The sequence below is a fragment of the Coturnix japonica genome, chromosome 1, assembly GCF_054131305.1.
Source record: "Coturnix japonica strain WE chromosome 1, WE-NBRP24, whole genome shotgun sequence".
Lineage (NCBI taxonomy): Eukaryota > Metazoa > Chordata > Aves > Galliformes > Phasianidae > Coturnix > Coturnix japonica.
This window is the reverse complement of record NC_140663.1, coordinates 128,164,651-128,177,865: the sequence shown is the minus strand read 5'-3', so window position 1 is coordinate 128,177,865 and position 13,215 is coordinate 128,164,651. Positions and strand designations below refer to the sequence as shown.

General features: G+C 36.6%; 1 protein-coding gene across 3 annotated transcripts in view; it reads left to right on the top strand.

The window, feature by feature from the left end:
- Positions 1-13,215, top strand: part of ANKRD10 (ankyrin repeat domain 10) — a 32,843-nt gene that overhangs the window by 17,740 nt on the left and 1,888 nt on the right. For all 3 annotated transcript variants that reach the window (XM_015851429.3, XM_015851428.3, XM_085535273.1), the window contains 2 exons: positions 6,679-6,914; positions 10,474-10,569. In XM_015851429.3, coding sequence (XP_015706915.1) covers positions 6,679-6,914; positions 10,474-10,569 — 332 coding nt within the window. The remainder of the gene's footprint in view (positions 1-6,678; positions 6,915-10,473; positions 10,570-13,215) is intronic.

Here is a 13,215-nt window from a genome sequence, read left to right as displayed (position 1 = left end):
AAATTCTGAGTAGCTTGTTTAGAGCAGCTCCCTGTGCATCAGTAGTTTCTTAATAAATATGTGAGTGAGAGCACCAAGTCAAAAAGATCTAATATTTTGCGTAGTTTGAAAAATCTTTCTCTCTTCACATCTCAGAAACAGCAAATCCGTCTGATTAGTTCTTTCATTCCTGGTATTTTCTTCCCTTTGGCACAAAAACAACTCTTCAAAAGGAATTTATCTCTTTAGTTTTCTCAAGCGAATGTCCATGCTTTTTCTACTAAATCTCTTGATCTTTCTTCTGTATTTGGCACATTTCAGAGAAGCTTGCTTTCTCAGTTTTTCAAATTTTAGCCTGTATTTGCCTTTCCGTGTATCTGTAAGAGAAATAAGGTGATTGTATTTGCTACCTTTCAGAATCTGCATTACAAGACTGCTAATCATTTCAAGTTAAGAGTCCGATCTGAACTTTTCCATAATCGTCATTTATAATGCTTTTCTCACTGTAAGCAGTGGAGATCCTGGTAGAGACATAATAGCAGCATCAGTGTGAGATCTGATTTTCGTGGCTGCCTGGCTTTATAAGTCTTGTGTTGTCTTTCAACTTAAAGAGGATACAGTACTAACAAGATGCTTATTTGAAACGCATTGTTCCTTGTTATCTTGAAAGCTTTTATGTTCATTTCAGTAGTGAAGGCCTCTTCTGTTTTTTGTAAGCATTGTATCATCTGAAGTGTTAATGTAGTCATTGATCCCTTTTGTGAGTTGTGTTAGGGATTATCTCTTATGTAGTAGGGTATAAATTAAAAATTACTTTTAATTGCTGCTAGCAGTAAAAGTCAGTGGTATATTCTTCAGGCAAATGTTTACGTGGAAATGATTCGCGTTTCCACAAGTGATACTGAAAACTGAAGTCTGCTCTTTTAGGTCTTTCTTAAAGCACTTAAATCAGAAACTGAGGCAGAAAATCTCCACCGAATGGTGATGACTGTAGTATTTCTAACGTGGTATACCTTGGTTACTTAGTTCTTTCTTGTGTCAGAAGGTGCAGCTACATAATCCTTTGTGAACTGTAATACTAAGATGGAAAAAAAAAAAAAAAAAAAAGGGCTTCACAAAGAGAATCTTAGAATCACAAGGTTGGAAAGGACCTACAGGATCATCTAGTCCAACCATCCTCCTATTGCTGTAGCTACAGCAAACCACTAAACCGTATCTTGTAAGCTCCTCATCCAGATTCCTCTTGAGCACCGCCAGTGATGGTGACTCCACCACCTCCCTGGGCAGCCATTCCAGTGACTGACCACTCTCTGAGAGAAAAAGTTCCTTCTTATGTCTAATCTAAACCTCTTCTGGTACAACTTAATGGTCATTTCCTCGGGTCCTGTTTGTTGCCTGGGAGAAGAGGCCAAGCCCCTCCTCATCACAACCTCCCTTCAGGAAATTGTAAAGTGCAATGAGGTCTTCCCTGAGCCTCCTCTTCTCCAGACTAAACAATCCCAGCTCCCTCAGCTGCTCCTCATAAGGCCTGTACTCCAGACCCCTCACCAGTTTTGTTCCCCTTCTCTGGACACGTTCCAGAGTCTCAATGTCTTTCTTGTAGTGAGGGGCCCAAAACTGAACACAGTACTCAAGATGCATCATCACCAGAGGAATGATTACCTCTCTGCTCCTGCTGGCCACAGTATTTCTAACATGGGCCAGGATGCTGTTGGCCTTCTTGGCCACCTGGGCACAGTGTCAGCTCATGTTCAGCCGAGCATCAACCAACACAAAAACTACCTCCTTCTTTCCAGGATACTCACCATGTGACAATTTTAGGGGATCTCTGCCTTGAGTTGAAAAGGTCTCAAATGATTTCAGCTGCCACATTTTGTTGTGAAATAAAAACTTGGCACCAACTTGTGCTTTTGTAGATGCCCAGGTTGTAATTCTAGCATGGATAGAGTTCTTATAGCTGTCCCCAGCAATGACACACATCTGTTTAGTTAAGAGTATTTTTATATTGGTATCTGGAAAAAAGTTTTAAAACTATTTTGCAACTTTTGTATTTGGACACCAAAGGGTTAAAACAGTTGAAGTTTAGTATTCTAAAATCACTTTACTGTAGAAATTTTAGACTAGTATGCTGATGTTTATAGGAAACTTTTTTCTCACTGTGGGCGTTTTCGTGTTCTGATCTTTTTTTTCTTTCTCCTTTTGTTTTAATCCTTGTATCTGCTAATTTTTATATAGGAATAGTTACTAATTCTTTTGAGATACAGCCTACTAAATTTAAAGTGATTGAAGCCATGGGTTGACTGGTAATTTTAATTTATTCTATATAAATTTCAGTGAAGAACTGGCAAATGGGTTTCAGGATGAAAGTAATAATACTTTAAAGGCATAAAAGGCTTAGTATCTTGTTGTTAAGGTGGTCACATGATAATGGCTTACATAATGAATAATGTGCTACAGCACTTTATGTATGTTAATGTAACTTTTAATCATATTGTTGCCTGCAAATATGTGATCCCTTATGATTATAAGTTTCCTGTTTATGCACCATTGCCCGTTTAAATCAAACAGAAGATTCTGAAACTGTGAAAACTACACATGTCAATGTTTTACAGCTACGTAATTCGAATTGACTTGATTTTTTCAAGTAATCCTAGAAAGGGGGAGCATTCCATATAGAAACTGCTGAAACTGCCACAGGTGCTTCTCCGAAAACCTTACAGTTGTGGCATTGAATGTTCAGTATCGCTTCCTTTCTGCACACAAGGCATACTGTTGAGGTATTTGTTGCGGTGATTGGTTTTAATGCTAATCTAGGAATTCAGATATAGAATCTATAGATTTGCATGCTTTGCTTACCCTAATTTACGATTATCTACTTTATTTGTAAACTAACAATAGATAATTGAGATCAGTATTTTTAACAGATATTACATTGATATACAAAAACTGTGGTTTATTTCTTAGATTGTCGCATGGCATTAACAAAAACACAGTAAGCTGGAGGTGATGTGATCACTAGTTAAAAATTATACATAGCTTTCTCTACATATGTGAATGTTTTTCCAAAAAGATTTAATGTTGACTTTTATAGCAAACATTTGTTTTGTTTTTCAAGGTATGTGACATTATAAGTGGAAGATGGTCTCTTTCAAGTAGTAAATATCAAAAATGCACAGAAATGTGCTTGCTGTTTTCTTTCAGTAAGTTTCACAAACGTGTACATATGAAACAACTTAGACTCAAGTTCTTTCTAAGTATCTTCAGTTCAGCTCAGTGCAAGAACAGCAGGTCTTCATCTTTTCTTTCTACAAATCCTTGTAAGAGTAGGTTGTTTTTTTTTTTCTAATTATCCTGAAGTAAATCTTTCTTACAGAAAGGTACATTTAGGCAATACCAAGTTGTTTTTTTCTGTAATGATGGAATTATTTTCTATATTTTCTGACAGCTTGCCTCAGATTTTTTTCCTTCTGGTGAACTTCACAAAATAACTGCATTTAAATAGAGATAATCAAAGAAAATCTTCCTAAACTACTTGTTCCATTGCTTTCGAAGAATGAATTAGGCACACGGTCAGCTTTTTTTTTAAAAGCATTTCAGTTTCAATAGCATCTTCATAGTTGCTTTGATACCAATTGTGATGTCAACTTGTGGGAGAAAATCAGTTGAAAAGAGTCCTCTTCACAATAAAATTAGTCAGTTTTGAACAGTGCCTTGAGGATGTCATTTGATGGGTGAAGAAAAATTGGTATCTAAGACTGTGTTTTCTTTTTTAAGGCACTGTATAAGGTATGTGAATAAACACGTACAGACATCAGAGCTTTAACTCTTAATCAGTAGTGCATATATTCAACTTGTTTATGAAATGCTTGTCACTACAGAGTAATTTAAATGTTAAATGAAATCTGTCAAGGAAACTCAAGATCACCTACTTCTCTGTATCCAGATTTCTTTCAACTTCTGATTTTTTTTTCTATTTATAATAACTTAATCATACAAAAATTTATCTTTCCAATTGTTTTTTTCTTACTTTGCTTTGGAGCTAGCATCTCATTATGTGCTTTGAGGCAAATAATATGTCCTTATCATTTCTAGTGCCTGGCTTTCAGCCTATAAAGAAGGTTGAGGGTAAATAACATCAAACTTCTAATTTATCTGCAGGAATAAGAGTACATAGATGTAATGAATGGACTGCAAAGCAAAATGAAATAACTGCTAAGTAATCTTAACAGGATAACAGGACTCATTTGTTTATTCAAATCCGTGGATTTTCTTTGAAAATGGTAACGTGTGTGCCTTCCAAGTGTACAGTGCATCAGCAGTGTAGCAACCTACCACAAACTGCATTTGATCCTAAGTAACATAAAGTCAATTTCTTCTCATGTTAGTCAGCACTGCAACAGAATTGTGTCGGACACAATTTGACCAACCTTTAGAAAATATTCTACCACGTCAATGAATGCTATTTAGTAGATGACTAATTGTGAAATGTACATAATGCACACAAGACTTAGCCTGATTTTCTTTTCTTTAATATTACTTCTTCCATCCCTTCGTACTTTCCTTGCTGGCAGCTGTTTTGTAAAAAATAATAAAAAATACCTAGCTTGTTATTTCCTTGATGTTAAATTAGGTAGGTAGCCTAGTTTTAAGAGGCCTGAAACAAACTAAAACTGTCCTCAAGTGCAGTATCTTCTTAAAAAAAGCCTTGCTAGGTTTTAAATATTGAGTAATAGAGAAATAGAGCTGTCACATTTGCAGTATGATTAGAAGGATGTCTTGCCTGAAGACTGAATATCAGATAGTATGCTTTGAGCTTCTTTGAGCTTCTACCATTTCAAGATTAGGGATAGTCAGCTCAAAGCTGGAACTGAGGGGATTTTTAGCTTATAAAAAATGGAGGATATGTGGGATAAAAGGTTTTTCAAGAAATAAAGATTTTTGAGGTATTCCTTTTGTGCTGTCCAAAGCTGTTTTTTACTGCTGTTCTTTCAAAGCCCATCATCATGTTATTTTAATATCCTTTATATATTTCAGTTCTTTCCATAAGCTGCTATGAAAAATGAAGTGTTTCTTAAGAGACATTCTAATAACTGAGGTAGCTAAAAATTTATTCCAATATGGTGATTACCTCTCTTAGTTTCCTTCTCATATTTTGACATTGCTGTCCACATCACATATAGTATTCTTAGTATCAAAATGAATCTTTGATTACTTTGATTTCCTTCTCACTTGGTAATTTACATTATTAGAGTTTATAATCAAGGACTGGTATCGAGATGGATTGTATATAAGAAAAGGGGCTCCTTCTTGTGTCCTTGTGTAGTCAGTGAAGTGAGCCATTTCTATTCTTATTGCTATAATGATTTTTTTTTTTTTTAGGTGAAACTTCAAATCTCATTTCTTTTTCTTCTTCTTCTGTTTTCCAGACAAAAAAAGAATCCTTTCTCAAAATTTGGCATATGCAGCCTTACACACTTGCTCTTGTGTAAATTAAATGCAGTGCCTTTCAGGGACCAGCAAATGTAAAGCAGATTAGGTATAACTGAGCTATTGTTTTTGTTCAAAACGGTAATTTTTCAAGTTTATGTCCCTGAAGTTTTTGTTGCATTGTGTTATGTTTGCTTGCAACATTCTAGGAAGAAAAGCTAAGCTTTGTTCTTTGTGCTCTTCACATGAGCTGATGTTGATTTCTTTTTCCTATGAGTTTCAACAGTGGAATTAATTATCAGTCTTCTAAATTCTACTCTTTGACTAATCTGTTTCTGAAGCTTCAAATAATGAACTTGTCTGAAGTACTGAAGCCCAGGTACAAATCCAATATTCTGATGTGTTGGAAAGGAGGAAAAAAATTAGGAAAGATTTATTGGCAACTTTTGTCATTTTTAGCCCTCTTGTCAACAGTTATTCACATTTCCTCGTTGCACAGACATGTATGTTTGGGTAAATATATGTGATAACTGCGCTCTTTTTCAAATTAGACCTCCATAAGTCTATGCATCTTACCTGTTTTCATTTATAATATTCTTGGTGCTTTAGAGCATTCAAATTCCAGTGTCATTCCTCTTATACGTGGAGAAAGTCTTGATACAAATAAGAAAGCAAGTCCCAACACTTATGATGTCACACACTTGAAATAAAAAACAAACCGGAAAAAAATAATCCTATAAGCAAAGCATAACTAAGTATAGCATCTTTGTCTTTTTTTCTTTATGTGTGTATATTTTATTGTTACCTTAGAAACCAGAATGCCATGGACAATTGCCAAGTCATGTTAAGTTTGTTTCGAGTATTTGATCTTTTACTCAAGATATAGATTACAAGATAAACTGCAGAAGATGGTTAATTTCAAGGCTTAAATTAGTCTGAAGTTTATGTAAAAGGCCAGGTACTTCAGACTGTTTTAGATTAAAGCATTTTGAGAAGTTTAAATAGGAAGATGCTTTTTTTTTTTTTTTTAAAGCACATAGCATATTGATTTTATTTTAAAGTTTATTGTCGCCCAAATTTTGCTTAGAAGACAGATGTATGTAAGAAAAGTTAAGTTAGTTATAAAACTATGATTGATAACTAATTTCTTAATGGGAATTTACTAAGTGTATGTTTTCTCTCATCGCCAGCAGATAGATAGTCAGTAAGGGCAGCAGCAGCAACAAGCTAGATTGATGAATGAGTGTAATTCAGTTTCTTTGTATTGTACAGCTTAAGAAATGCCAGTGGCCTGACAGCAGCAGACCTTGCACATACCCAGGGCTTCCAAGAATGTGCCCAGTTTCTCTTGAACCTCCAGAACTGTCACCTGAATCGTTACTATAGCAATGGCACCTTAAATGGGGGTCATCAGAATCCAGGTCCCAATCCATTCAGTGGTGGGACAAGTCGAAAGAGATCCTTTGAAGATGTGGAGTCTGCTGGAGTAAAGAAAGCTAGAACGGAAGGTGAGACCCTAGAGGTAAAAGGGATGGGGTGATACTGTTGCTGAGAGAGGAAAATAAACATTTTAAAGCCTTTCAGAGTGGATGTCGAGTATTATTCACAAACTCACCAACATATCTAAATGAAGCATTAATAATACAAGAAGCAGGTAAATACAGTTTTTCCATCCTTTGAAGAATGTACACGTGCCATAAGATCTCAGTTCTCCCTGTCCATCATCTTGACGTCTTCAGAAATTTCTATTCCCAGAGAGTACTGTAGTTACACGACACCAAGAATAATTTACAGAAGAGCAGGAGCTGAAATTAGCTTCTGCTTTACTCACTTTCTTCTCATTTAGGAGAGCCACATAATATTTTAATTCACAAAGAAGCCCAGATGTTCTGATGGTAATTTTCCATTTTGAGATTCATTCATTCTTCAGAAATGGTTTACTAAGCAAGATGGATGAAATAAATCTGATGCAGAAGGGTTTCTGAGTTGGTATGGATTATGTCTGTAAAGCAAAGTGAACATACACCAAATACCCAGGATCATTTTCCAAGGGGGACTGTTAGATTATAGAAGAATGTCAGACTAGAATGAATTTGAGGGATTCATATTCAGCCCAGTGCAATGAGGATGTTGCTTCTTCCTCTGCCAGCAATGATGATAGGATAATACCTTGAAGATATTTTTGGTGGCTATATGGAGAAATCCCTTTCAAATCTTAAAAACGGAATATAACGTCGTAGAATAACGTCAGAGAATATCCTGTTGCCTTGCTGCAGACATCCTGTTAAACTTGTACTGAAGAGAAATTCTGTACTCAAACCTTCTTTTTTCCTGTGCCAGCAATGGAATAGGGACTTTGTAGACCATCACTGAAGACATCTTCATTTTTTTTCTAGTAAGTGGTTTACAGTGAGCCAAAAAAACCTGCAGGTAGCAAGAATGGAAATGAAACCAAAGCAACATTTTAAAACCTGATACGAATAAAATAAATCACAACAACGTTGTCACTCTGTAGTATTTGCTTTAGTACTTACTGTCCAGCCGCCATTTCAGCTATCCTGGGATTGGAGGCGTTAATGGGTTTACTCCGAAGCTGAACGTATCTAAGATATACCGCTTTATCTAGTTGTTCCAAACTATATAAATTCCTGATGGAGAAGAGTGCCTGTACAGCTAAATGGAAGGTTATGTTTCAAGGAATAAAGTCTGTAAGTAGTTGTGTGGATTCAGAAAATGCAGTACACAGATGGACACAACAGCTGAGGAATTATGTTTTTAGTGCACTCGTTCTGGTATGAGAAGACATTGCTTGAAGTCAGAGATCTGCACCTTTGGATTAGAAGAGCTATTCCTTCTGAATATTCATAACCAGCAAGCTCTTTTGTTCCAGAACATTGTTGAAATGTAGTCAGTAGGTAGCATTCCCCCAAAATCTGCAGGGGTGGCAGTGGGCCATCTATGATGTGTTGCACTGGAACAGCAATATCTGCATTATCTTTCAACATAAGGAGCTGGAGTAATGGGTAAGTCAGATGAAGCAAACAAGTACAGTGTTAAGTGAATGAGGTCTAGCCAATTACCAAGATACTAGAGAAGCAGTCAGAATAGCGTTGGGTTTTTTTTTGTTTGTTTGTTTTTACCAGTATGACTTTTTAACACCTTTGCAAACAAGGTAAAAATTCTGCTGCCTTTCCTTGAAGATTTTTAGTTTAATTAAGAGATGCATCCAAACTCGAAGTTTCTGGTGCAGTGTCTGCCTTCAAAGACATCAGTATCAGTAATATCATAATGTAAAAAGCCTGTTGGGAATGAGAATGAGTCACCTTTCTTGAGGCACCTTGTAAACAACAAAGGTGAGTAATGAGGAGTCATCAGTACATCTTTGGGCTTAGCTGGCCTTTTTAAAAAACGAGCAAATTCAGGCAGAATTGCCTTTAGCATTGCTATTTATTTGCACGTGGGATTCCAGATACCCAGAGTGCAGGCAGTTATGTCCAGATTACAGCAATTTGGAGAAGCCTACACAGTGCATACAATTTGGAACGAGACTAAGCAGTAGGAGTAGGGAAAAATACTGAAGCGGGCTTCATCCTTTGCCCTGGAGTAGCTAAACTGGAGAGGAGATGAGCTTTATGTACACATGGTTTGGGGTTTTGCACACAAATCTGCTATTGGGCACATAGTATTAAAAAGCCTTCAGCCTCAAATTTCTGTAGTGCTGATACAAGATGCTCTGTGATTGATGGAAGCAAATGCAATGCAAGAATGAGCTCCAGAAGCTGAACAAATGTACATCAGTAGCTTCAGTTGCAAGTCTGCATTCAGAATGCGCACTGAATCATTTCCACTTACAACTTAGAAACATTAGCTGAGTTATATGTCGGTTCTTCTCCAGTAAGTTCCAGAAATCTGTCTCCTTGATTCCTGGGGTGGTTGGGTCACACAGTAAATGCAGAGATGTGTGTCGCAGTCCTCATCCATCTAGCCCATGGCCTTTGGCAGACTGGCTTTTGCACTATGCTGTACAAGCTCAACACATTTAGTTTGCTGTGCACAGGAGGTAGACCAACTGTATGTCATGGCATCCGACATGGCTGCTGTTGGCTTATCTTTGTGGGTTGAGGATGGTGGGTGTTGCTGAGTAGGTGGACCCTTGCATATGGCAGCATGAATCTGCACACCATATTCTTTCAGGTTTCCAGAGAGAATGTTTCTCTTCCTGGCCTGGGGGGATACAAATCTCACTTCTCCAAGGACTCTGGACTCTTTAAGGCCTCTGTAGCCCTGAAACACCTTGGCAATTGCTTTAAGTTTATTAAAAGCAAGTAGTTTACTTATATTTCCCTTGTACCAAAGGTAATGAAACAAGGCTTGCAGTCTACTGAAGTAGCCATTATTATGGCCATTTTCACGGCCATTATTATGGTGTGTGTGCAGTGTATAGGAAAGTGTGTTAATGTCAGCAAAAAAACCAAAACAGTGCAGGGTCTGTTGGGCTGATACTGAAGGAGTGCACTGGTAGGTACTGATAAGAGATAGTGCAGTCACACACATTTCCCTTATTAAAACATTTCCCACAATGTCTTGTCACTTATCATCTTTTATCAAGAGAGATCTATTTGTTCAGTTCTTGGAGGGTCCCTGCAGCATCTCATATGAGTAGGACATGAGTTACTAAGAACTGGAACGTGGGGGCAAAGGGGGAGCATACACAACTGACTGTTTTCTGAGATGGAGACTGCTTATATCCATAGGGCATGCTAGCTGTAAAGCCCGAACCTAGGCAACCTAAATTACTCTTTAGTCAACTCACACCTAGTAATTGATAGATGGTTGCAAAATTCGATAGGTACACTGGTAATCCTTCCGTTTTGGGGATAGTAGTGAAGGTGCGGCTACTCACCATTTGCTTATTTCACAGTTGTTGTCTGAAATGTCAGAAGGTTTCACAGGTGAATGATTTAGATTTGTATTTAAAAAGCTTTTAATAATGAAAGTACTCGTCTGTTTGTTGGCTGAGTTTTCAAGTGTGCACCAGTGACTAAGCGAACCTCTTTTTTTAATCAGCTTACAGCTTTGATGGCTTAATACCAATGATGAATGGAGGAGTTGAGGACGATGCTGACAATATGCACGTTGACAGAGAGTTTGCTGTTGTATCAGGTGGGAGTGGACAGTTTCCTGTTAACTACAACAACATTCAAATGGTCGAAGACACCAAACAACAGGAGAGTAGTTCTGTTGGACCAAAAGAAATTGAAATATACACTGTTTCTGCAATGCAAACGCCTTGCCATTGCAAGAACCAATATGCATTTTATTTTTAAGACTTAATTCTTTACTTTTGCACATGATGACTAGAGTCTTGAAAACCGTTGTGTTGTAACACCCGGCATAATGGGGTTTTAGTGGGTGTCTAACATTAGCTGTTTCATGCAATATACTGTAATGGTGAAAGAGAAGGTTTAATAGCAGTTCTCAGATGAATGGAAATCCACAGCGGCTGTTTCACTTTTAACCTGAGGCTTGTATTATGTCGTGCCTTGCTTTTAGTTGCTATAATTTCAAGTTAACGGAAACTCGGAAGTAATGTAAATGATTCACTTTGTTTCCATTAAATAGTTCTACTTACTGATAAGACTTGATAGGGAAAGATATCACAGTGCTTATATATAGCTTTGAAAATAATAAATGTTACAACTAAACTGTACTCAGCATAGTTTAACAAATGCTATAAATAATAGCCTGTCCTACATAATGTGTTCAAAATTTGTTTGGACAATATAAGCACAGGATCTTGCTATGAACAAATTGGTGGGTTTTAGTGAAAAAATAGAAAAAGAGACTGGATATTGATGTTATTAAACTAGTTTGGAACTAAATTTGGAACTACAGTATCGGAAAGCTGTTTGGACTTCGTACATTGATCCTCATGGAACAGTCGCAATATTAGTGGTATCAGTGGATATTAGTGGTGTTTTTTTCAGGGCTGCTCAATCAAGATGCTTTATTAACCCCAGGGTGTGCGTAGAGCTTTGATAAAACCTGTTTGAGGTCTGCTTTTCCATGCACTTTGTAGGTAAAGCATGGAGTTAATATGATAGTGTATTATTATTATGAGAAATGGATATCTTACCTTTATTTGTTCTGTGATTAAAATGTTTATGCTTTGTACCACAAATCAGATTTGCCAAAGGGAATGATAATGGACAGATATTTTAATATATTAGAAATAAATATATATACATATATATACAGTCAGTTCTTAAAAAGTAGATTCTGATATTTTCCAGTGATAATTACCAAGTGTTCTTATTTATGGAAAAAAAATGATTGTCATTCATAAATATTCTCTATTACTATAGGTGCTAATTTTTAATGCATAGAAACGTTCTATAATTATCACTAGAATTATTCATTACCTACTTTTGCATATTAACTATGGGTAGCGCCACTTTTATTAAGTTTGACTTGGCAAAGCCAGCTTAGCAGGATTTCTTTTTAAACAGTCAAAATTTCGCACTTTTCAGTTAATAAACACTATCTGAAATTCTTTCTGTGCATTTTCATCACTGAAATATTAGCTTTGGTGTCTCGATGGGTTGGGGTGGGTTGGATTTTTGTTTCATTTTCAATAAGGATTTGTTGTTAGTGAGTTCAATTGACGTCACGAAGGGATGAAACAGGAAACTCCGGTTAGTGTACCCAGTGAGGTACAAAATTAACACGTTCCTTGGCATTGTGTGTTGGTGTATCCGTATTCCAAAACATACCCATGCAATGGACTAATAACCAAAGCTTCCGATTCTTCCTTGTCAAACAGTGGTACTCATGTCACTTCAACAGGAGCCCAATTGCTTTTAAATGTGGGTAGTTACCAGCAGGCAGACTGACTTACTGGCTCCATTTGGAAGTACAGCGTAAATGCAGTCCTGTTCTGCACATATGTTTATGCTCTTATGTATTCACAAACATATGTGCATGTATCCAAGAACAACAACAGGACATAAAATCTTTAAATGTAGCTTTATAGATCTGTGGTTTCTACATTTGCCTTGCTATTATCTATAAATTCTAGATTTCCTTTACCTGCAGGCATTTTACGGTGAAGTATATTCTGCAGTTGTTGAGCCAGTACTTCTGAGTACCACTGCAAAAACAAATGCATTTCAGACATACTGCTGAAATTCTGTTAATGGAAATAATGATGATTGATTGTACTAACTACTAAATCCAACAGAGATATAACTTTAAAAAAGTTGTCTAGTTTTTTTTGCATGCACATTTTTAGAACTTTGTTCCCTACCATTAACCTTTTTTAAGTCTTCTGTGCACTCTGCTGTTGCTATTGTATGGCCTTTTGCATGTGGATTGTACAGATGTTATTCTAAACTCATTGATATAAACCTGCTCACAATCTAATCTAGCAAGCTGCTAGATAAGTTGTAGACGTTTCTAAATAAAAGAACTTGGACACATTTTATATTAGCATCCCAGCATAACAGTCCTTTATTCGGCCTATTTCAGCGTATACTGTGCTGTAAGAGTGACTACAGAAAAGAAAGAAAAGAAAGGAGTCACGCACTAATTACTACAGAAAATAAAGTGTAAAAAAAGTCACCTCTTCACCCTGTCATAAATACTCCATTATTGTATGTTTACAATCTTAGAACCCAACAGGGCATTACAGATAAGATGGAAGGATGTCTTATTCCACTTCTCAAACTGCTGTCCAGAATGCAGTCTGCTACACTTACAGGAAATAATTTCTGAAAAACTCACAATGTCTTTGAAAGATTAATACAAATA